The 27,580-nt window shown below is 31.8% G+C and overlaps 1 protein-coding gene across 2 annotated transcripts in view; it reads right to left on the bottom strand.

The window, feature by feature from the left end:
- Positions 1-27,580, bottom strand: part of ANK2_3 (Ankyrin-2) — a 105,663-nt gene that overhangs the window by 48,796 nt on the left and 29,287 nt on the right. Inside the window, exons 9-18 of one of the 2 annotated variants that reach the window (XM_051210588.1) lie at positions 26,119-26,217; positions 24,940-25,038; positions 22,467-22,664; positions 17,784-17,981; positions 16,336-16,530; positions 11,447-11,662; positions 10,520-10,822; positions 7,480-7,669; positions 3,043-3,144; positions 285-386 (exon numbers count right to left, since the gene is read on the bottom strand). In XM_051210588.1, the coding sequence (XP_051070594.1) occupies positions 285-386; positions 3,043-3,144; positions 7,480-7,669; positions 10,520-10,822; positions 11,447-11,662; positions 16,336-16,530; positions 17,784-17,981; positions 22,467-22,664; positions 24,940-25,038; positions 26,119-26,217 (1,702 nt within the window). Of the gene's footprint in view, positions 1-284; positions 387-3,042; positions 3,145-7,479; positions 9,626-10,519; positions 10,823-11,446; positions 11,663-16,335; positions 16,531-17,783; positions 17,982-22,466; positions 22,665-24,939; positions 25,039-26,118; positions 26,218-27,580 lie in introns of those variants that run through there. The other variant, XM_051210586.1, reaches the window with a different exon arrangement.

Genomic DNA, 27,580 nt, shown 5'->3' with positions numbered 1-27,580 from the left:
TCTTTTAATACAATAGACATGTTTGGTACATACTCTAAGGTGACTATACAGTAAAATGAAACAATTATAAACTTAACAATTACCGTACAATACACAATCATATTTATAACAGAATTACGGTTTTTAAAAAACAAATAAACCTTGATTTTTTTATTTTAAAAAAAAAATTAATTTTTATTGGAATGTCGATCACAAAATTCAATTCAAAGAAATGGACTGTTTCTATAACAGCTAACAACAAAAGAGCATGGATGATCAATTTTAAAAGAAAAGAAAATTCTTACTCAAAGTGGAATGCATATACTCTAATTGCCCCCAAATATCATCATTCTCCGTTTCAGCTAATATTGTACTATCAAAAGCTGAATTGAACAGACCAGTATGACCTGGAAACGAAGAAGACAGTAATAGAAAGAGATAAATACTGACATAGACTTCTCATTAATTTTAATAATTACAATATTTCACTGAAAGTAATCATCAGAACAAATAGAGCATATAAATATTTATGTGGTGAAATCACTAAAAGAAAGTGACAATCTGAGTAAAAACAGTGGAGGAGCAAGTAAATTATTCTAACGACGCTACGTAATATCAATGCGGAGAAAGGTGGATAATTTTCTATTTTCAAACAAGTGTTATGGAGGGAGCGTTAGATAAAACAGAAGCAAATTTCAATTAAGTATATACATACCATTAAATGTGTTCAGTTTTATTAATAAGAGCAGCAAAAACGTAAATTGAAATATATTGTGGACTTATTTAAAGTTGTAATGGATAAAACTAAAAAGCAATTGAATGTCCAGTAGTAAGTTATTTCGTCTTAATTTTTCAACTATGTAATAATGCACCATCATAGTTTAACACAAGGGTTTTATGCACTATGAATAAAAGGAATAAGCAGCAGCTTGAAAGGTGAGAGGTGAAGTTGATTAGGCCATTCCCCATGATTTGATTGACAATATTTCTTATGACATATGTGACACGAATGTTCCATTTGTTGGCAGAGAATAACCGGAGATAACAGCGTAAATGCCATCCCCCTGCATATCTACATGATTTGTACAAGCGCTAGATTAAAAAAGCCTATGGAAACTGTACTAGTTTTTAGAACAGAATATTACTTAAACAGTAAGAACCATATTGATAAATTGCATAAAAGCTAATATGTTTAATTATTTCCAATTGATGATATAATGTTAAAAATGAATTGACAATCAATAACGAATAAACTAATGGGTATTATGAAAAAAGTTAAAAATTTAAGTTTTAATAAGGTGGATTCTTTTTATTATTGATTGAACTAATGGTTCCACCAGTATACTAAAACGATTTCTTAATTTGATCAAACAAAATGTTTAAGCTTAAAAAGGGAAATTAAACAAGTGAGTTCAATTCATTAAATTATGATTACAATAAGTTGAAAAAAGAGTCAAGATGTTACCAAGGTAGCGATGGCTGACAACCGACTGTTTTTAAATAAAAAGATCAGGTTAAAGCCTTCTGATAGATTTAACGTCTGTCAATTTAAATAACACGGTGTCGGACCCGCTTATTATTAACTTCAAACGAGTTATTTAAGTCATTGCCGTACTTCGTGTGTTGGTGATTGAATTCTCTACAATCGACAACAGCCTCATACAAAACTTATCTTAATCACCTTGATTGTTGTTATTGGTGAGTGCATCACATTAGATGATATTCATTGTAATCCCCTCCTTCGTTGTTTTGAAAGATGCTTTTATGATCCCAGATTCATGAGATTCCAATCTTATAAGTGCTTTTCGTGCTTCTTTGGAAAGTGTCAGTGAAACTTCTGTGTGCAAAGCATCATCCTTTTCATGACCAGAGTACAACAGCACCTCTCCCAGAGATGGTCTCTTCTGTTCAGTCTCTGTTAAATTGCTTTCATTTATTCGAAGCACCGATAGCTTTTTTTTCATTAATGCAGCTACTTGAATGGTCCTATCAGTCACCCTTGATTGTGTACCTTTGCTAATTGTTGCTCTGGTTGTTAGAAAAGGCATAGGCCTCATGAATTCCGAAGAATTTCAGTTTTCACCATGAAGAGTCATAACTCTGTAAACAAAGGTCCCTCAACTGTCAGGAAAAAGTTTAAGTGGTCAAAAGTTTTTTTTTAGTTAGCATTTTCTTAGCAAGGTTGTTTTCTACAGTATATGGTTTCTGACCCCAAGTCCATCCACGTAAATTTAATTTGATATCTACAATCAAATGCGATTAACTGACGAGTTTCAATATATGTGTGGTTATTTTAATCTAGATCACTTCTAAGTTGGAGGAATGTGAATACCAAGTATAACGACGGATCATAACGTGAATGGAATAAGATAATCAAAGTGGTTTCCTTAAAATAATTAAAGGTAATGCGTAAACTGAAATGAAGGGATATCAGAAACACTTACAAATGAAATCATAGGGACATGAGTAATAATTAGAGAGAGGGGGATATTTTCGAATAAGAAATATAATAATAATAATAGGTCAAGGCCATGGTAAAATATGAATAAGGCGAACTTCTTTTGTACGCACAGTTCTGAGTTGATCGCGTTTTTGCTATTTTAAGGAGTTGGATACAAAGAAATCTAAATAGACTTAGACTTCTTGTATAAACAACGTTAGAATTAACCTGTGGATTGGTAGAGAGAGAGAGGGATCGATAAAATATTCTAGTATGGAATTTCTAACTGCTTTCCTCTCACCGGTGTAGAATTCCCCAGTGATATGTTCTTGTACGCGAGTTGAAAGGAAGCGCTGAACAAAGTCTATGTGCTATGCTCAAAAGGAGCAAGTGAACAGGTAAATGAACACAGAGGTAAACAGACGAAGAATTTTATCCTTTACAGATACATAAACCAAGTTTCTACTAGTGAGCAGTTAGTTATAACTTCAGTTAATAACTTAAACATACAATAAAAAATACATATTATAGTTATCGGTAAGATAACACTTCCTTGAAATTCACTTCGTTAAAATATTATTAACAAATAAAGGAAAAAAGATGTTAAATCACAAATTACTCACTCTTTTGTTCAGTAACATCAGATGAATAATAATTATCATCTTCATTTGATTTTAGTTTCTTATTAGATGTTGATAACCGATGTGAAATTGATGGTGAAGGTGCTGAAAATTGTTGAATTGTTTTATTAATATTGAGTATTGATTATCGAAACAGTAGTAAAGGAGAAACAGATAGAAACAAAGGAAAAATATAATTCCTCAAATCTAAGAAATCCAAACAATGAAATATTATTGTTTAGAATGGTGATGATGAATACTAACTGATCTCAGTCGAGGTATACCTGAAAACCAGGGAGAACTGAATAGCGGTTTAGTCCTAGTATGGCACCCCTCAACAGTGCGAACCAACAACCCAAGAGATAGAACGCAGGAACATGAAGCCTCACAGGAAATGAATCAGTTTTCAACGGTACGAGTTTAATTTCCGTCAGTTTCCAATGTATTAGACGTCATTTAATGCGACTGGTGAAAACTGTTCCACTTTTGACACGAACACATACTTCATTTCATTTTTGTTCTTTAGCTACGTAGAGGGTAATCAACACTCAACCATATTATAATATCAGACAACTGATTACTTCATCATCAAAAACGATGATACAACGTCTCTGCCATTACATTTTCATAATTGATTTCAGTGTGAATTATATAAACAGGGTATTCCAACTAAATAAGATTGATTTGGACTTACAGAAATAATCCTTAAATAAAGTTGGTGTATCGAACATACATATCAGTAGAAACAAAAACTAAACAATGACTCTTATTCTACTGCATCGAAAAACATTGCCAAATAAAAACCATGATGAAGTGATGAATTCTAAGATTCGGTTTTCAACCATTTAGCTATTGCGCATAAAATCTAAATTCCGACATCTCCAGGTTTATGTAGCTGGTTATTATATAGAACACAAAAATGTGTAATGCAACAAATCAAGTATGCATGAACCTAAGGTTGCCGATGAGTTTCATATAAACGACTATAAACGAATACGCGTTCATGAGGAAATAGAGCTATTCAATACTCTGGTATATTATATATATAGTGAATGGTATATCAGCATTTTATTACATCATCAGACTTCTTTACTTTGTGACGAATTCAGTAAATAACTAATTCTTTCCAATTTTACTTAACTGTTGGATTGCAACATACAGTTTTTTGGTGAGTAGCACACATTCGAACTTATCTGGGCTCTTTTTTTCTGGAAAAACATCATTTCAAAATGAAATGACTGAAATCCAACCTACCAAGCCTATGAGAAAATCTATATACATATACACACATAAAAATGTTTAAGTAACAGTGTATTCACAAATTAGAGTATATTGTTAAATGTGAATTGAATATTGAATGCGTGTTGAGACTACACATTTTCATTGTTCAGAAAGGTCAAATTTAACATATACAACAGACACTATTGCATTCATCATAATCAAATTGCTAATCATATACATGTGTGAATATTCAGTAACTTAATTAATGTGATCATTTACATTTTGATTTCCTTCGACCTAGTTAACCTGTAGAAACTACGCATGAATCATCAATTATCTCCGTTTCACTTCATCTATTTTCAATGTTTATCTTATTGCATTATGTTTATTTTCACTGCAATTCAATACCTTATGAAAATTCATATGTCATCCCCTGTCTTCTCTATTTGTACAATAGCTCTTTAGACTATGTTGTTTGAACGAAATATATTTGACTGAACGTTTACAAGTAGTTCATTTAAAGTCTTTATGTCTTCGAATAAATTAAACGGTAACTTTATTTAAAACTTTTACTTTAATATTTTTTTTGATGATATTTGCATTCCGCCTTCAAGCTTGTACCATACAAGAATAGAAGCATTCAAGTTTACGGGATGTATTTAAGTCACATGTTCACAATAACGGTACTATTATTTTGAGAAAAATGACGGAGAGGAGTAGTGGAATCCCTATCAGGAAAAAATACTAATGTTCCAAATCTTTCTTGGTTCTCAATGATTTTATATTTAAAATTATTCAGTAGTCGAAAATCTATCTTCCATTTGAAAAATCTTAACAAAAGCTGCTTAGGATAATTTATCAAAAGTCTACTATTTCACACTTATCGTCTGTATCTACACAGTTTGTATAATTCGTCTATTTTTCTTCTCGAAAGGACTAGTGTAGTTGTGGTCTGGTGAAAAAATAAACAGTACACAAGGAGAATATTTTTGGTAAGTTAAACAATTCCTTTATTTCTTCCAAACAAAACAACGCAATTGCTTCAAGTGACGTAGGTCTTACATACTGGCGCCAACCAAACATAAAAAGTAGTATCTAGTCTTAACAATCATAACAAAAATCCTTCTAGTGACAATGACGTCAAAAGATTTGCATTCACTGTATAATTTGATTAAACAGTAAGAAATATGTACATATATAGTTTTGTGAAACACGTATATAATACGCATAAACTAAAAGTACGGTGAAGCTTTTAGACATCATGGCTGTACTTTAGGACATGTTAAACAGTCAATTATTTAACTGAACGATGCTACGTCTTGAGTCGGTTGGGATCAACATTCTTTTGATCTATATTTTCTCGAGCCAGCATTGTGTTTTAAGGTAAGTGGTGGTTAGCAATATGTAATACATACTACAGCTATCTCATTTAGGAGTTTAACAAGGTCATCAACAGATTTCCTATATTCATCTAGTACCATATGCCTACTCTCAACATTGCTCACTCGATCATCTCACGATGCATAAGAAACTTATGACTAAATAAATGCACTCTAAGCAAGCTTTTTACTTTCACAGACAATATTTCACACCTGAAGAGTAATAAAGAGTGAACTGCTGTGCCGTGCACTCGCCATGCCGTTAACAGACAAAGATCTTCTCTACGCCATTTGCAAAAGGCAAATGAGTTATTGAATAAGAGTCGTGAATAAATAACTGAGAAATAAAATGACTGAACAGCCGAATTATAGTTCTACTTTCAAGGAAACAAATGACATGGTAATATTAGGATGTAGCGTAATGCTAAAATATAAAGAAATTACCAAATCTCAGCTTAGAAAGTATATTATGAACATTGTTCCAGTAGCGAGTTCCTACAGTCAAATTTAATTATTCAGGACATAGAGAAATGGTACAAACTACCTATTTATTCAATACTAATAAAATTACCAAAAACAACATGTAACATGAAATGAATTAAAATAATCAAAGTTCATTTCTATACACACTTAGTTATATAAACAATAATTAGAGCATATTCTAAAGACCATACGAATAAAATATTTTCAAATATCTATACACATCAGTTAGGCCATTTCCTCAGAATACCAGGTTAACATGACTATCAAGATAATAAAAACATTAACAGTTGTGAACAAATAAAAAATTAAACACACTCGTGATATTGATGATACCTAGAAATCGACCGGAGGAGTCAATTTGTAAAATGTTTCATACAGTGAATCTTAAATATAACATACCATAGGTTTGTTATTCATAGTTTAGTAAATGGCGATGATAATTAACCGGTATTGATGTCTAACTTCAATTGATCCATGATCATGTTCAATCCTTCATCCATTGTCTGAGGTGGATAATTGTCTCAAACAGGACACGGGTTGTACTACAGTGGACACGGTTTCTCAGTAGAACTCCAGGAAATATATTTTGAAGCTAATCTGGCTAGTCCTGGCTCAGTGTTCTAGAGGTTAGGAGTTCGTACGCGAAACCGAAGGTTCTAGGTTCGAATCCCGTGTGCAGGATCATGGATGTGGACTGCTGAGCTGTCCCACACTGGGAGAAAACGGCCGTCCAGCGCTTCCAGGTTTTTAACGGTGGTTTAGCTTAGATGGACTCATGAATTTAATTGTTAAAAGATGTCTCTGTTTTCGATATTATCATAGTAATTATTAATTTATTATCAACTTAATAGAATAATTGTCCTCCGTTTCAACTATTAAGTTACTTCTCTTGCCGTGATGAATATATGCTTTTCTCTCCCATAACCACTGAATTACAAAATATTAAGCAGTTGATTTTCATATCACAATTCACTCTGCATTGGTATGCTAACAAATATACAAATTATTTTAGTTTTATAACTTAACACGTATCGAAACAATTGCCCACCACTGTAAATGAATTAAATAAAAAAGAGTTCTTCCTTAAAGCAACTTACTTATATCACTCAAAATTAACAATAATTTATATGAACATTATTATGTGTCTGAACATATCTCAAACCGTTTGGTATGATGAACAAATTTGTGAAACCCATCACAATATACTGAGTGAAAAACACAAATATAGCGAGAATTACGGCGTGAAATAGGAAAGCAGTGTCGATGAATAACAAGTGGATAATAAATAATTAGACAAATACTGCAAATTTTCATCAAAAACTAACATATGAATATTAAAAATTGTTAAATAACATACCAACACCATCTTCATCTAATTCTGTAAATGGATGTTCACGCATAAAATCTGGATGTTCTAACATTAGCGTTTGATCAAGTTCTTCATGTTCCTCCTCCCAACTGACGACAGTTGTAGTGACAGTTTTTAAAATATCAAATATTGTGACATAATGCTGTTTACGTGCTATATGTGCTGGTGTCAGACCTTGCTATAAAGAGGTGTTTAGTGAATAGTGATGATCATGATATGGCAATATCCATTAGAGTCCAACGTATAGAATGAAATGTGAAATGAAGAGCAAAAGAAACACACAGAAGCGTGGATTATATACATATCATTTAAACCAATATGACAATAACGCTAATAATAATAATAATAATAATAATAATAATAATAATAATAATAATAATAATAATAATAATAATAATAATAATAACCACAATGATAAGTATCATCATTATTAATTTCCAAAGACTATATTTTCACGTCTCAGTATATATAACGACAATTCAGAGGAAATCCTCTTTATTCCTATCCAACAATCATTATAACGAAACTATTTTCAACGGAATGAAGATTTTAGGTAATTTTGATAAACATTTTAAGGAAGTTTACAATACAAAATAGTACCAGTTACGAATCTGTGATATTGTGATACGACCAATAAATTAAATCTAGAGAAACTGTTCAAAAAATACAGGCTTCTAGACGTACACAGTATATGCAATCCACAAAAATCTAATCACACACAGATAGGAAGAGTATGGACTAATTAAGGTTAATTGACGCTATTGAATTTATGTTTGTCATATTAGAAACAAGAGAACTATGGGAAACTTTTATGGTTTAAAAAGTACCGTGCCAATTACATTACCAGTAAATACGAAAATTTTCCAAATGACTTCACATGGTTATAAATTCATTTACCGATGGTATTGAATGAGATTTACCATAAAAAACTAGCCTCATCAATGACCATATATGTATCGATCAGTAGGTTGCTTTGAGAAAGATGTGTTTCTACGTCAAATATAAAATTGATAGAAAACTAATTGTATTATTGGATTTATGTGGTGAGAAAGGTTATGACTATGAAAGTCAATATCATTTATGCATACTTCAATATATAATAAGTCCATACTTAAGGTTAATAAAGTCAGTTTCGACACGCAAGAGATTTACAGGGCAGCTAGCGATAACATTTTATATCGATATACACCAAGAAAAGTGTCAAAATAAAGAAATAAAAATTGTTGAGGAAAAAAGCAGAGAGGGAACAGCATGATACAATTAAAGAAATGAATAAAAGTGAATGAAAACATTATAATATAAGGAACAGTTCTGATAAAAACGTTATCAAAAAGACCGCTTTCAGTTAAGCTATTTCTACTCACTTTTGTGAAGGATACGTATTCTGTGTCATACGTGATAACGTTTCACATCATAGCGTCTTTAGGACTCAGATCAGGAAGTCATTATATACACGCAGATGCCATTTCCCATACAATATCTTATAGACCATGATACCATACCATAAACTGAATACCACCTCACATTTTCCAACTAGTTATAAGGATGACAAATAATGCATGAAGTGGAGGCCGCTGGGATGACATTTGTAAAACACACTCGAAGTAAAACAGTCGGTGTTTCAAGATGGTGACAAAAACGGAATTATTGTCGATGTGGCCAAACAAATACTGTTCAACTTCATCACTGCTAATATGGTGTGACTAGAAATTCAACTCAAATTTCTAAACTGAACAAGATGGATGAGAAATTCAAACCTGAGACGCTGTATTTAAAAATGAACTGGCAGAACCCACGAACGCACTACCTAGAGTACTATCACAAGATCATAGAAATATCACTATTCTCTAACTCGGAATGGCTGAGAAGCGAAAATAAACGGATGGCTTTTGTATCAGAATTTATGAATACTGGTAAGCCTATTTATATTTCGGCTTTGATAACGCAACTGATCGATTTTACTTGTCAAGAGACAAGCATTAATAAACAACTTGCAAATAATTTTCAAAATAATACGTAAAGCCATACACTAGTCAAGGATATTTCCAGAGTCGTTGTGATATATTCATTGTTGCAAACACAGTAAGTACATAAAGTCAACTGAAATCATTTGAATTATAGCATTTGACTGTTTATATATATATATATATATATATATATATATATATATATATATATATATATATATATATATATGCTTCGATGAAACTAGAAAAATTAATGAAACGGCCGTCCAGTGTTTTCAAGTTTTCAATGGTAGTCTAACAGTGTTCAGTTAATGATTTCAGAGAAAAACGTCTAAAATGTGCTATCGATTAAAAGTGAAAGATATATTAGAATTGGATTTCCGATTTGATTTACTAGCAAACATACAGAGAAATTTGGTTAGAAAGTATTACATAAGTTCTATTCCCTGATAATCATTGACAATTTGGCATAAATTATGGTAAATCAGCAATTAACATTAGAAAATATTTCAAAAATGTACAAAACATATGATCTAGTAATTAATCTATTATTCTCCAAGGTGTGTGCATTTTTATACTGAAAACAGTTAAGTGATCGAATGTAATTGGTCAGAAACCCTGGAGCTGGTTACCTAGTTCATATATGTAGTCCTAAGAGAATCGAACTGATGTTTACTGTAAGAAGTTCTTGGTTCCGAACCACTTGAAAAGTATTACTTGACGAGTGGCAACTAGCAATAAATCCAAGTCAAGGATTACTTTTTGGTTAACTCAAACTATCAAATATTAAAACACCGTCCGCGCAATAGTAAGTCGTTAAAACTGGTGACTCCATTGTAACCTGATCAATAGGACACGAACATTAATAAGGACTATCCAAACATACCATTCAGTACTCGTAATTAGTCAATGAACTACTAACATCTATCGATCCATCTCAAAACAATTCCGGAAATAGTGCGAAACTATTGTCTACACTTAAATTTTTGTGAAATGAAACTCATACAATGTCTTGATGGTACTGTCAAAGTATTAAAAGAATAAAAGAATTTATCACCTACCTGATTTCTAACATTACTGTCAGCACCCATTTCTAGGAGTAAACGAACCACTTGTGAATGACATTGTTGTGCAGCTAAATGTAACGGAGTAAAACCCATTTGTGTTCGTTGATTAATATCTGGTGCATCGGGTAAATCTAATAAGTAGCGTACCATGTTAATTTGTCCAAAATGGCATGCTGTATGTAACGGACTGTAACCAGCTCTAGTTAGAGGGCTAACTTTAGCACCAGCGGATTTTAAAATTTGTGCCACTGACACGTGATCTTCTTGAGCAGCTAAATGTAGTGGTGCAAGACCATTCTGTGAGAGAAACAAATACATTTTTTTTAAGAATAATAATAAATTTATTCATTACAAAAATTTCTCAATATTGCAAGAAAATCCTACTTAGCATACATTTAAGCTGTAATCATTTGGAAATATATTTTACGAATGTTTTTGATAGTTAGTATCTGCCAGCGATCTTGAATCACCAAAGTTTTCCAACAATTCAGCTGCTACAATCATCATCATATATATATCGGGGCATAACAATAATGAAGTTAGTAAACTATGTGACGACCCTCTAATCAAACACTGCTGGTTAAGTCCAAGCTTATGATGAACAGTTGTCTGAATTGATAACATTAAAAGTCTTTCGTCAATGTTGCACAGCATTGCCTCTTTTACTTAATTTTATCATAAATATACTCTTAGAAAACACAATTCCTACATCTAAATCTTCAGCGATTGATTAGTGACCATGAAATTCGCCTCGTTTTGTTAATATGGCGTGACAATATGAGCTAAAGCTTATTTATTTATTGATTACAACTAGCTGACTAAATATTGATTAAATTAATTAATCTTTTCTTATTCAGTAATGTGTCAATAGTGAAGCCTAAATAAAATTTATAATTTAAAAGAATATTTAACTCAACATACTTTCGACTGATGATTTGGATCAGCTCCATGTTGTAGTAGTAATGAAACCATATCAGTATGACCTTCTTGTGCAGCTAAATGTAATGGTGTGAACCCACTACGTGATGATGAATTTGCTATTTGAATTTGGTCAGATTCATGAGCCAATAAAAGTGTAGCAATATCTAAATGATTTTGTTTAGCTGCCATATGTAACGACGTATAACCATTGCCAGCCTTAAAGCAAAAGCAACAGGTGTAAACACATAATTTATAACAGCATTAAGACCTAGCAGTAAAATAAATTATTAGATTCAAAGTTCAACAGTCCCTTAAAAAAATTATCGATAAAGAAAGACAGAATAACAATCAAATGGATTTACCCAATATGTAAGGGTATGATATTATAGATTATTGCTTAGTCATTGCTAAGTGGCAAAAAGCACTGTAATCATTGTCTGAAAATTAACGAAACCAAAACAGAAGTATTTTGGTATCCATTTTTTGAGTAATATTCAGCAAAATCGAGTAGTTTATTTAGCAACTGAGATAAATTTATCAAGTTTATATAAACACTAAGTATATCACATGAATCGGTTGATATCTTTACTGATTAAAGCTTTTTATTGTCGCTATTCTGACAAAAAGATTTGGACAATGTGAAGTGCCGATATGTTGAAGTGGTTTTAACTGCCACTCATTCATAAAAGTGGATCATATGCTTAAGAGAAAAAGAGACGTAATTTCAAAACTACAAATCCGAAAACTTCATCGAAGATTAAGGATATATGATCAAAAAAGAAATGAAACAACAACATCGCTCATTTATAAATTTGATTGATTTTCTATTCAAGTACACACATTACCAGCTATATTTCACCTGAAGATGGATAACATCCAATAATCAAACAGTTGTTTCATCCACGTTTAATCGAAAAAATAAACGTCGAGGAAATACATCATCTACTTAACTTTCCCAATGATGAAGCTGTAGATTAAGATATGTCAAGTGTATGTGGCTACAATACGACTAATAAAGGGTTGTTAACATTTATAAGACTAATTTTTGAATTCAGATAATTTTGACTCGTTTTCTAAGGTGTGAATATTTGGAGCATCATCTGATTGATCCGAATTGTATAATATATTTAGCATAAAACAGGGAATTAATATTTGAATGGCTGATAATAGTAGACTAACAGAATTATTCTAGTGCTCACATATAAAGCAATAAATTGATTTATTCCAGTAAATTATTCACAAGGATGAGATTATGAAATTATTTTGAACTTGAATGTGTGGGCATGCAGTTCACGCATGTTGTAGACGTTGATGAGCAATGATAAGTGAAGCGATAGCAGCATTAAGTGAAAAGATGTAGTAGTAAAAATGAACAGTTTACAAACACGAACTGGAGGATAGATAGTTCCAAATGTCAAATGTTTTTGAGCGATTGTTCAATGATTAGGGAGTGTGACTTACAGCCATTAAGTCACATATTAGAATCTGGCTACATCTGTTTCGAGTTGATCAACAGGATAGTATATCATTAGCTTTCACAGTTAGTGTGATTCGAAGTCAGGTACATGAATCCGAACTTGTTAAATTATTTAATAAATAAAATAAGGTATAAAGAAAAAAACCAATGATTATTTTGTCTGTTTGTTTTCTAATGGGAATCTTTTTGAATAAATCAATATTAAAGAAAACAGCATAACATTAGCCTATTATTGTTTTTCTGTTTCGAACATTCGACAAGTTTGACCAAAGCATTTTCAGTTCCTACATTGTTTCACAAGCCAAGTCATTAATCAAAGTGTATTAAACTGAGTTAATTACACGCACATGCATGTACGAACACCTACAAAGCATAACTGTAATTTTTCTCTTATAATATATATAACTAACTCAAATGAAATATATGGTGGCTTAACTAAGATATTATCACGTGGATGAACACAGAACACATGACTAGTAAAAATAATAATAATAGCACACGTTATGTAATGGATAAAATCAATTGAGTGAACAAATGACGCCCAACAGAGCAATAAAAGAATTGATAATATAGATATAAATACCGATTAAACTATGATCCCTAACATGTATGCTCTACCTATTTGTAAATAAAAAATTCCTTTTCAAGAGAAATAAGAAAACAGCATAGAATGCATTGTAGGTTACTAGTGTGTGTGAGTGTGTGTTCATGCATTTTAAACAAGGCAGTAAGTAAACACACAAAACAAGAACAGAATATGAATTTGATGATAATAAACTGGAAAAAGAATTATGATTGCTTTTTTCAATGAAATGTCATTAAATTGTGTTTAAAAAGAGGGGATTGGGATAGTTGACTAGTAGTAGGAAAAGACATTATCTGTTATTTTTATTCCATCATCAAATATGAAATTACCTGAAAGAATTTACTATAAGTTTGTCGATCTATCAATAGTCGTCATTATTCACAACAGCACCGGATATCATACACTGTAAGATTCTTTTTGTCTGCTTATTTTGTGGAAATTCTTGCAAGGATACATTTAATGAAACAATAACACTCTGTCGTGCCCTCAAATGAGGATTTTTATTATTTTCGATACCTTAATTTTCAGATTCTGTTTATTTTCTGACACCAGATAAGACTGTTATTAGTCGTTTTACTAGCAACATTGATTTTCTTCGAGTATAATTTTATAGACATGACTTCTACAAATTGTGTTATTTTGTACCAATAGATTTAGGAACCTGGCAACTGCCATAATACTTATTTGGATTATTGCTGTTAAAATTGGGTTGCAGTATAACGTTAGCATTAATTTCCTAGATTGTTGAGGGCATATTTTTACCTCGTAAAGTAATTACATCATACTCTTTAAAAGTTTAGTTGTACCATTTACTGGTTGTGTGTGTGAACGATTGAACTACTTCATCCTTAACTGAAAGAACGGCATCTGTTGTTTTTCATGAATACGCTCCTTCTTTGATAAGTAACTACTTGAGAACGTACTTAAGAAGTTTATCTACTTGATGGATTCTAAATTTAATCATACATACTTGGTTAAATAACTTAGTGGGTATGTGGCCTAGTGAAATTATTCGTTTAGCTATTTCGTATAAACTCTATTTGCCATCATTTATTACGGCACAGTTGGTTACCCTACTATAATAACAAGTCACTACTCAAACTATAATGAGATGGATACAATAATCAGAATGAAACGATAATCTGTAAATTGAAGCCGCAAGAGTTTCATTATTAGGTTGCAGGTTTGATTCGTTATCCACTTTGTATGGTTTAAATACATGAATAGTGTTACTAGTTGAAATATGTTTGCAGTTGAATAAATAGCATATTGAAAAAAGTAGCTGCGTACTATTTTTAAGGGCAGTCTTATCGTTTCAATTTAATCTACATAATTAACAGCAGTTTACACTTTAAAAACAGGAAGGTTTATAAGTCTTTTAAGTTTTCAATGTACAGAAATAAACCAATAAGGATTTCGAATTTTTCAACTTAGGGTGTTTTATATTAGAAGCGAAACCTATTATTGACCACATAAAGAATTTATTTTTTTTTTATATGCGAACGAGTAAAATGAGCGACACAAAAATTAGGAGACCGTACGTATCGATTTTTATTTTGTTTAGGGATCTATTTGCTACAGGAATCCCTGTTAATCAATATAATATCAAAAAAAAATAATTTGCTAATATTTGATGTTATTCCTAGCGAAGATTAAATTAAGAGTAACTTCTGAGATATATTAATGGACTAATATTATACATATATTCCTATTGTAAAATTGTTCAGTAACTAGATTGTGTATATTTATATTCCTCTTATTATAAGCCTCATTTTGGCCTATAATTTGTTATTGAACGATTTACTGTTCTTAAATTATACTCAGTTTACTAATTACTGTCTCCTACGTTCACAGCCACTTTTTGGCTTTATTACGTATGTTATTTCCTATTTTATGGTGCGATGAGTTGTTTGGCTGGTATATAAACCAAGCATGCCAGAAATAAACGATTCGCATAGTGGAGGCTGCTATTGATGTTCTGGACTCAACTGGACGAGCTACACGAGCAAGGGACCAATAAGGACACTAGGCTGATCAGACCGGTCGAACATCATTGGTTTGGTACAGTACGACAGTGAATAAGTCATATTTTGATTGGTGAATAAATTGCGCGATAACTAGCCGAACTTAGTCACAACAGTTGATTTTATAGAAACCTGTTCTTGCTGATTTACGTTTTCAGAACAAATTTTCATTAGAGCACCAAGTAGAAGTTACATGATATTCATATGCTTGGGCTGAGTAATTTATACAACATGATGACACAACAAATATATTATACGAAAAGCTGTTTATATAACAGTTTGAATTTCTCACTAAAACCTTGGTAATATATACAAAAGTTTGGTTAAAAAAATTTATAGGACTGATATCCCACAAATAAAAATAACAATAGTAATATTATTATTATTATTAGTGGTTGTTGGGGTACACTAAAAGGATCCTCAAAAAAAGTCCAAGTGGACCAGAAAACGCTGAGAAATTTAATCAACGGTGCAAAGAAGCTTCCAAGGAACAAAGAGAAAGTGAAGACTCCCAAGCCACGTTTCCGATTGCATACATCCCTATGTTGTTACTATATGTAGTACGTTTCAAGAAACTTCCAGAAGCCCAAGGTCGCCCAAAACTACATAAATGCCCTGATTTTCTGTAGATAAACTAATCACGGAGCAAAGCGTTCTTCTAACAGTTCCCTTCCATTATCTCATTGTGTTCAAGTTGCTGTGTAAAATTAGCCTGATGTTATTAGAAGCAGCTAGGAAATGGGATTGATTATTCATTTACAAGACTTATCAATAATAATAAACATTAATTTATTAAACTTACTCGACAATCTACTTGTGCATTATTATCCAATAATAATTGTACGACAGGTAAACGATTATAATGTGTAGCAATATGCAAAGGAGTTAAATCATTCTGACCGATAGCGTTAACACTTTTCGGTTGTGCTTGAATTAATTGTTTAGCTACTTTGACTTGACCACGTTTAGCGGCTAAATGAAGAGCGGTGAAACCTTTCTGTGTGTTTTTGTACACATACATAGAGTAAAGCAAAACAGAAAAAGAAAATAAAAATAGTAAGGAACAAAACAAGCAATGTGAAAAAATTTCAAATTTGTATATTATATATATATATATATATATATATATATATATATATATACGAAATTGAGAGGACGAATAGTGAACGATCGGTGCTTTAACTGGTTTGGTAGATACGCAGGATCCATTTACGGTAGTTGCAAAATCCAGATTCCAAATCAATGGTGCACATGTGCTCCATGATCCTAAGAGAACAAATGGCGTATGAACCAATTATTAGTCACCAGCCACCATGGGTTCACATTTCCTAACCTTGATCCACTACATTGTCGATTACACCTTCAGATAAAAGGATCGAGGAGTAACCCAATAAGAAAACCACCTGCTTCGGTTTGGGCGACTGGGTAATAATATCCCAGCCCACATAGATACTGATTTGTGTGGTGCATATATATTTGATGCCTCCTTGTACAAATATATAAATAAATAAATAGTAAGACATAAAGATATATCTATGCACTCTACTTAAAAATAACATAGGCAATAGAGATTGGTAAAGTGCACTCATAAATATCACAATACAAAATTACAAACCCATAACAGGATTTCAAATTATTTTCAGAAATACAAAAAGCACTTGTGGTGATTAGAATCAAAAGTGTAGAGGTGATAAGAAGATCAATGTACTCCATTTATGATTACTTGGTCATGCAGGATTAAATCCCATTTCTTTTAATTTGAGTTTAGGATTTCGGCAACAGTAATATACTAGGCCTTAAACTTTAAAAAAGTGTCAGTCAACGTTCAGTGTAGAAAAAGTGTACTTCAGACAAATGAACAATACTAACTAGTAATAATTTTCAAAGTAAGTTTCTATTGACATATTTCATGGATTTTTACTGAATTCCTGAGGAGAGTCTTTTAAAAACAATGAGTTAGTTAACTGAATGTGAATGACAGGAGAAGGAATGAACAGTTAAAAGCAGAATTAAGAGCACAATGATGAAAATGTATATCAAAATTCATAATCGAATTTACAAAAGATAATGGTAACCAATGCGAAATAGGAAAATAAGAATATCGAGCCCCTTTGTGGCTATTGCCGATCCCCAACACCCAGATAAAGAAGGAGGGCTGGGTATAGGGTTAGCGACCCCATTCCGTAGAAGACTAAATCGCAAAAAAACGCTGACCAGAAAAAATTATTCATATCAAAAAAGACTACTAACCTTCGTACGAGCGTTTAAATCAGCACCAGCTTCTAACAATTGACCTAACAAATCATGACGACCTTCTTTAGATGCAATATGCAAAGCTGTATAACCATCACGAGCTGGTAGATTCGGATTAGCTTTACATGATAACAATACATTAATTAATTCTGGTGTCCCAGTTAAACACGCCACATGCAACGGTGTTTGTTCATCCTAAAACAAAAAAGACCAATGGGACAAACGGTTTACAAATGGAGTTATTCTTATTACTACTAAAAATGAGAAGATTGTATCTCTTTAGATGGACATAAAATTCTTAGACAGCTGATGCTTCCTGATAGATTCTCCCAGTGTCACAGTCAGAGACATTTGTTTGGAATTGAATAAGCACTTTATCGATTTCCACCTACAGCTAGAAGATATCTGTCGCAGCCCAAATTTCATAGCAACACCCATGACTGCAATACTAGGGGAACTGTAATTCCATAAGGACCATCAGCTCCCTTAAGAATGTCAACAAGGACCAAAGCTGTGTTTGTAATCCCCAATTTAATCCGCCAAATTATGCAACTCGATTACTCCATGGTATCACATAGAACTATTCAAACTAAAGCATAATTATTAAAAAAACAATACACAAACACACATAAGGTAAATACAAACAGACTAATTTATTCGGAATAAAACATTTTCATCTACATCATCATGAATACGGGATAAGATGTGAGATAAGTGATTTCATCCTGAAGAGCGTTTTATAACCATTTACCTTGATGTTATCTACTTTGCAATCGATCGCTTATTTTTTGATAACCGTAATGACATGAAAGACTAGGCAATATGATTACACAATCACTCATTTGTTATTTTTTTCTCATTTCGCTTCACAACCAGAATTTATGATACCAGCCCCTTCTTTATACTATCTCTATTTCAACACACACATACGCAGCAATGTTAAACATCATACTGAACAGTTTATGTCTGTTTGCTATAGTTCTTTTTGAGAATCGAGTTCATTGACTAAAGTATATGTAAATTATAACACGTTATTATTCATTGTAATTTGAAGCCATCTTCGGGTGATGAGAGAAGCCTATAACTTCCAATCATATCTTTTAATCAATGTATACTGTAGTTTTTTATGAATGAAACATTGAACGACCAATTTAACAATAACAATACTGATCACGACAAGTATAATCTGCCTTGGTATAAATTTATAATTGGGTTCAAAGAAAGAATATATAGCTAAATTTTTTAAAAATTCCTGTACATAAACCAAGGAAACTTTTTCTGTCAAAGCATCAAAAGAGTCAAGATGTCGATCAGGATTTGAAAAAAACAATTTCCCAATTAAATAAAACATTTGGGATAAAAAGTGGATACATATATACTGTATATATGTACGTAGTATATTACAATGAGAATAGTAATTCGACAAATCAAAGATTGTAAGTCACGTCAAAGACAAACTAGTGAAGCTAAAATATGCTTATACAAGATAAATGATTATAAGTATGCTTAAGGGATCATGTTTAACAGTGAGTTAAAATCAGTGTATGGATTGAGGAATAATTAATCTAACTATAAACATCTCATGTCAGCAAATTATGAGATTAAAGTAGAAGAATTATCTAATAGTATGAATTTACAAGAATATTAAAAATGGATCGGAAATGAAGGTAGCGACAATCATATAGTGGGTTTAAATGCGAGGCAACTGGTTAGAGGCGGTAAGTAGGAAATTCTGGATACAGTGTTATATTTTGGGGGTGAGTTGAGAAATCCTTAGAGTATATGTTGTACAGCAATGATCATTCGTTCCAACCTATATGAAACCTTATAAATAAACTAATATATTTTTAATATCCCAGTGAGTAGAAAAATTAGATTTTCTACTAATTGGGATATGACAAATATATTATTTTATTTATAGCAACCTACCCAATGCTCAATTTGTTCAAATTATCAAGTTTAACCCTGATAATGATACCTATTATATGAAACCCTATTGATCTGAATCATCTTAATCATGTGCATCAAATGTATATTTGATACAAATGAGATTATTATTACTACTTCAAATGTACAATGTTTCCTTGTTTGTCTCGGATTTTACATCATTCATTCATCAAAGTCTTCGTTAAAGAAACAATGATTTATCGTGCATGACTGTCTACACTTAAATCGGTTGCTTTCTTGGAAATAGGAGTATGATTTTTTGTTTGTCGAAAGTAAATCTATCAAAAAACTCCAACAATTTAACTGATGTATTATCGACTCCATCTCATAAGCAAGTACTTTGCAATGTTTTATTCCTTGGATAGTTTACAACTAGCATTGTTGAAGTACTGAGAAAACCACCAAACAAATGCCTTTGTTATCCTTGAGTCGATTACGCGTTGTCAAAATAATTGTGACACTTATACAAAGAGTGTAATATCCATGCATAGGATTCTAAAATCATTACGCTCACAATGTAGCTCTAGGTTTCGTTCTAGTTGAGACTTGTCAATAAAGAATAATCGGGATCCTAGAGGAATTGGTGCTTTCTGTAGGATTCGAACCTCTATCACCCGGCTTCAGGGTAAGAGATGTTGTCAAAGAGTCATTCAGATAGTGACTACCTTTCTACAGTGCTGAGATTTTTGCATCGACTGGTGATTGCGTAGTAACTGACATCATATTTGTCTGGTATTTAGTGATGATGGAATTCCATCGATCAAGTTTTGCCTGTTATTACCAGACTAAGTGACTCTTTATGAGCAGTTGGATAGACAGGAAACCTTAATTACTCTTCTATTCATTTGAGCTATTTTTTCTCGACTATTTATAATTAGAATCATGTTGTTGCACTAATTGCTTTGACTTCCGGTACCTTCATATAGTCAATGGATTTTCTGTGGTGTATTAATTGTCGCCCGATTGTATCTGACTAATTCCTGTATGTTTTAGCGAAAATAAACACTGAATAACAATTGATAAACAAAGACTGTTATAACTTATTCATCTCTTCATGAAATCGATTTCAATTGGCATTATCTTTGGAAGTATTGTGATTAGCCATTTTCCTGTGTAACAGTTTTAAGGTTTTTGTGAACATTGAAGGTACTTTTTTTTTCATTTACTCATGACTCGGGTTTAATTCACCAGCTGATAGATCACGGTTATTGACAGATATATAAACATGGTACGTTCAGAATGTGTGCAGATAGTCGATAATGTATTAACAGTAAGATTAATTATTTCATTGTAGATCACGTGAAAAGGAATATATAATGACAATGTAGAAGTGAAGAAAAAACTTACGAGTGATTTTTACAATAACAATACCCAAAAGAAAGGACAATATATCATGAGGATTTGTAATAGTTTATTTGCATAATCTGAAGTTAATAATAGTCGTACAGATACATATCCTAACGTAAATATTTATTCCATTTATATTATGGATGGAAAAATGAAAGAAACTTTCAATCGTATGATACTTGAACGTGCAGCTCAGTGGTTGTAAGCTGACTACTTTAAACACTAAACCATCACTACACTAATGGAGGGAGAAAGAGTACTTCAGTGAGACCAACCGCAAACCTAACAAAAGTGTTTTCTGAGGAAGATCATGAGTAAAGATTGAAGAAAGTAAAGAGAGGAAACGACTATTTAAAATTGTGTTAATTAAATTCGGTTTTTCATTTACTCTGATGAACTGGCTTACATTAAGTCACGAAACGTCAGAAATACAATTTTTTACTCATTGGGATATAACAAAAAATATATTTATTATCAGCTTTCTAACACTGTTCAGCTTTTTCTAAACTATCATGTCTAACCTTGGCATTGATAGTTAATATCATGAGTTTATTTTTTGGAAACAAATTAAAATTAAATATAACATTGATGAGTTCTTCACGTATCTTGACTTAAAAGGAAAACCAGAGTGGTCCGTTGACAACCCTATCATAAACCAGAGATACACGCAAAACACACGCTTAAATAATTAACAAAAAAACATCCATCCATGAATTATTCAGATGATTAAACGTATATATATATATATATATATATATATATATATATATAACAATGCTAAATGATAATGTTCCTAACGTAACAACCAAAGAGGTTATCGAAAATAGTTCTTGCCAAAGCATTACTTTACAATATAGAAGCAGTAAAAATGCGAAATTTGAAAAACTTTACTTCGCTACTTTGCAGATAGACACCAATCAGATCACATCCAAGGTTTCTTCCGACTACCTCAAACCAACAAACATTCCAAAATAGTGCATGTCATGTCGATTTATTTAGACTAGCAACTACATAACAACTTGGTCAACGGGATCCGACTAACACTAAAAGACCAGGTAAAAATGATATTGATCACCACAGTTATTAATCAATTATAAATATCACAGTTCTACAAGAAGTCAGTCGCAGCTGAATGCTAACGTTTCAGATTATCAAGTATGGTAACCTGAGTTCGAATCCACGAGGGAAAAGCAGTCCCTGTAACATTATAGACATATATTGTTCAAGCGTACCAAAAAGCACAAAACCTAAGTTCACACTTTTTTGTTAACTTTTGCCAAACAACTAGCATCAAAAACAAAATAACTAGTAATATCCTAATAAAGATAATGTAACACAAGGTTATAATAACCAAACCTAATATAAAAATGTGTTGGCGTGACTTACTCTAGCTTTAGCATTTACCGATGCACCATGATAGATAAGTGTTTCAGCAACACTAACTTGTCGATTACGTACAGCTAAATGTAATGCTGTTTCACAACGCATTGTAGCTTGATTCACATGTGCACCATGTTGTATTAATAACTGAACAATCTCTGGACCACCAATAAATGCTGCCACATGTAATGGAGATAGGCCAGACTATGGTAAATCATTGTAAAGTAATTCAAAAAACAATTTAATTTTTAAAAAAATCAATAGAGTTAGTGTTATAAACAAATCAACAGATTCATAATTTATTATGACCTTTAATGCAACATTTAACTAGATTAATCAGCAAAGGTAATATGTTCTTGTTCAAAAAAGGAATTACGTATAAGCGACTTGTAAGCAGAGTTGATCAAAGAGTCAGTCATAAGTAACATAGAACCTACTATATACATGTATCGGATTAAGTTGCCACACAATAATATACAGGTAAAACGAGATGAAAATATCAAGGCAAATCCCAGTGCATTAGATGTAGAAGCAGTATCAATAGTAGTAGAATACATTAGATATAGGATAATAAGACTCAAGAAGAATGAACTTGTAACATAAACACTTAAGTAGTTTCTAAAGTCAAGATTTAACGGAATACAAAAAAGTGAATGCGTTTGTGCCATTGTGACCGATCCTCAGTATATGACCTACTTATCAACACAGAGCGATCCCGCAGTTAATAACGTCAAGGAATGATATTATGCCATCATCTACAACCAAAACCTAGTAACCTATAAATCCCCTGTTATAAAGTGGCCATGAAGTTTCACAGCCGTATAGAATATTAGTACAAACTGCAGTACAGAACGGCTACCTCGGTTATGTATATTAAAGTGAATAACAGTTTATGTTCAGGACTGCCTGTTAAGCGTCTTCGATCTCCTAATTAACCATGATAGATGAGTTTGAATGTAAAGAAGTGAAGCTTTTATTAACTGTGAACACATCAATAAAATGAATCATTTAAAGAAAAAATAGTATACAGACAACGGATATATATTTTTTTTAATGAAAACATTTAAATCATATTCGGTTTATTACTAATTTCTGTTCCATTCACAACTTTTTTCCCTCAGATTCAATACAAAAATCACTACAGTAAAAAATAATGATGGATACACATTATATATATTACCATACGGTACAATCAACATTCATAGTATTTTATTGAGTTCCGAGAAAGGCCATTCCTGAAATGATGTCTGGTTGAACATTAAATTTTAAAGTTATTACTCGACGACTATGAAATGTAAGGTAAACAATCACACAAGAGCAGTTGAAATTATTTACTTTTTTAAACAAAATTGAAGTAGACACAGGAATCATTGAGTTTGGTTGGGCAATCTGGTAGATAATATTAGGTGAGGAAATATGTGTTATATTGAGAACTGAATAAAGTCAGTAAATGTAAACCATTATATTTCGATTCACTGACTTACAAATGTGTTATGCGTGTTTGCTTAGTTGAAGGTCGACATAATCCAACATGTATATGTGTGCATTGCTGCCAAATTCCAGTAATGATGAAGAGATATTGTTTTAGTGTATTACAGTGACAAGAAAATTGTTCAACTATCTAGTCAATCAGTTAGGGATCAATGTAGTATATGAAAATACGTACTTCTTACAATCGAAGTGTAAAGTACGACTGCAAAACTTCACAGGAGCACGTATCTAAAATGTCCAGATGACGTGAATAACCGTCAGAAACAGTGCGTATATTGTTAGCTAACTGAATGATGGCAATAATATATTAGATAAGTGATTATTCGAGTATAACGAACTCGTGATAAAACGACGTTTAATAATCAAATAGTTTCCTTTCATTCCATAAGACACAAGATTATAAACAGACTACCTTTCGTTTTCTATTTAGTCCCAGAATCGGCAAATAAAGCACTGTATGAAAAACTACAAATTTCGATCAAACCACTGAAAGTTATTCTAAAGATTACTGGACCATGCAATTTAAAATGTCATGAAGTTTACAGATTAAAATGAATCTATAAACTGAATACAAGCGATGTTTAGTGTATTTATATTTGAAAAGCTCACTGATTGCCGATTTCCTATTTCTACGCAATACTATTATTACACTAAGTATAGAGTATACATACTCGTTAAGATCTACGATGATAAATGATTGACAAGTGTGACCAAATAAAAACATGAGATCAATTCATTAAGTGATAGACTGTTGGACTAATGCAATAAACACGAAACATGGTTGGATACGTTGATTGACGTGGTTTAAAATCACATTAGCTCAAATGTATTCATATTTTTCATCTTGATTATTTAGCATCCCATCATATACATTTTTTCATTGTACTTTTGTACAATATTTTCAACGTTCAATCATTATCATTATCATCTTATTTAATGGAATAACTTATATTAATCCAATATATGATGATAATGGAACAAAACTTACTTCAGTAGTCATATTGATTTGTGCACCATACTGAAGAAGTAGTTCAATAACTCGAATTTTTTGTTTCTTACAAGCAATATGCAATGGAGTAAAACCATTCTGTAAATACGAAATATATATAAATGAATAAATAAAATCAATTTAATAGAAGTAAAAAGTAAGTATACATATAAAGCTTGTAAACATGATATGAAAATTAGACCCGTACAAAGTGATAAACAAACAAATATGATCAGTATGGGGATTTGTGAAGATTGTAGTAATTTTACAGTTTAATTCATGAGTCGATCTAAGCTAAACTACCATTGAAAACCTAGAAGCATTGGACAGCTGCCTCGTCATAGCATGGGTTTCCCCAGTAGTATGCATCCACGACCCCGCACGTGAGAATCGAACACACGAACTAGAATCTGATTCAATGTTTTATCTTCTTAAACTATAAATTTGATGAAATCAATAACCTTAAAACAAAGACAACAGAATATTTTACGTAAAAAGGAGCTTGGTCACTGAACAGTTATTTTGTGAGTAAACTTTCTTCAACTAATATTAGTAGTTATTTGAAATTTCTATTAGACTACTGGTTAACTGATTGATGCTTTAAGCGATATTTACGTACTGTGATTTCAAGGGCCGATGTAAACATCACCATTAAGGATACCGTAAATAGAGTAGAATGAAACAGGTCTCAAATTTTTACCATTAGCTATAATTTAGTTTAGAATTGAAGACTACTGTTGTTAATTACTAAAATAAATAAATAGAATCTTAGACGAAAGATAAATGCAGTGATACGATAAACCGGATTACTGACTTAACAGTACAAATGAACTGGTAACTAAAACCAGATCATTTGCCAGAGGAGTTTTTTATTCAAATAGAATAGTATCCTGATATACAAAGAGTTACACATAGGAATAAACAAGATTGTCAAATATCATAAAAGATTGAAGAATGTCAGCTAATTCACTACTCACACAGCAATAAATTCATATGTCGGGTTTAATTCTTGATCATTATATAAGGTTACAGATCCGAAGTGTTTATTACTGTTCATAATTTAGAGAAAGTGAAAATATACAAAAGAAAACTAAACGTATCTACCATTTACATTCTAGAAAAAAGTATGCGTGAAAGTAAATTGTAGTAAATCAGTGTTACATAAAATGAAAAGCCTACCAAAGCACGTGCATTCACATCACATCCATTGTCTAAGAGTACACGTGCCACTTCTGTATTACCACAATGAGCAGCCACATGTAGTGGGGTCAAAGAATCCTAAAGGAAAAATCATGAGGTGAAAATAAACAGAAAAAGTTTTATTAAAAACCAAATTGATGATTTACACAGTTCAGTGTGTTTTACACTAACATACTTAAATTTAAAAATCTCTGGACTCATGTATTGATTGATATAATATACATGTTTGTTCTTAACTTGTAGTTAAGATCATGGTAGGTATTGACAAAAATTTATGTCGGAGAGAAGCAAAAATTAAACAGAGAACTATTTTTGGTAGAAAAAAATCTATATATCTATTATGTAAATTTATTCAGCAACTGGGTCATGGTATTCGTAAGTCACCTTTCGTTAAAGTAAATGTTGCTATATAATCTCTCTACTAAGAAATTACAGCTACTTGACTTGATCTGGAAAAAACACTCAAATATTATACATGTCGGCACTTATTATTTGCGATAAAATATGCAGTCTCCAAATGCCCCGGAATGACCGAGGTTGAAGAGAGTTCACTCTCCGACCCGAAATACTCTCTATGTTCACGCGTACACAACCACACTCAAGGAAGCCCTGCTCACTGCATTCTCGTGTCGAGGGTGTTGTTCACAAAACTAAGAGGACGAAAAGCGAATGACCGGGGCTTTAACCAGGTTGGTGAGTACGGAGAACCTATTTAGGGAAGATGGAAACAATGATTACAAACCAATTATACACATGGGCTCCAAACCCATGAAGGAACAGATGGCATATGAACCTATTGTTGGTTACACGCTGTCATGGGACTACATATTCTAACGTGGCTATCACTCGCGGTGAATTTAAACAGTAAGTTCACAAGAATTTCCCATTTACGCATAAAGCCTCATTAACTGACCATAAACAAAACAGTTTAATAAACACGTAAGCATTCGATTCAATCAGATGCATCAAAAGAAGTTGAAAATTATCTATCTTAGAATTTGATCAATACATCTACAAATAAACAAAAAAAACTGGTTCAATTATTCTAATTCCTAATAAACATTGTCTAATCGCTAAATGTTCATCTAAAAGACTGAACAAACTATTTAGTAATGTATTTTTTTAAAGCGTAACAAACTATAAATTAAAATTTAATTACAAATTGACATTCATCATTATGGAAGTCATTAATTACAAGTAATTTTGGTAAATAAATTACTCTTTTTTCTTAAAAAAATACAAACATTATCAACGTAGAATATGCAACATACACAAAGTGTATTTAATTAATGTGTTTTTTATTTTTAATACGCTGTAAAGAAGTGGGTACTATTAAAATTCTAACTAAAAAACCAATAGTATATACATAGATAAACACGTATAAGTATTTCTCATGATTAGTCAGACTATTATTACTAATCGACTCCGTCAGTCATCTACA

This window comes from Schistosoma haematobium, chromosome ZW, assembly GCF_000699445.3.
Source record: "Schistosoma haematobium chromosome ZW, whole genome shotgun sequence".
In the NCBI taxonomy this organism is placed as follows: Eukaryota; Metazoa; Platyhelminthes; class Trematoda; order Strigeidida; family Schistosomatidae; genus Schistosoma; species Schistosoma haematobium.
This window is presented reverse-complemented; position numbering and strand designations above follow the sequence as displayed.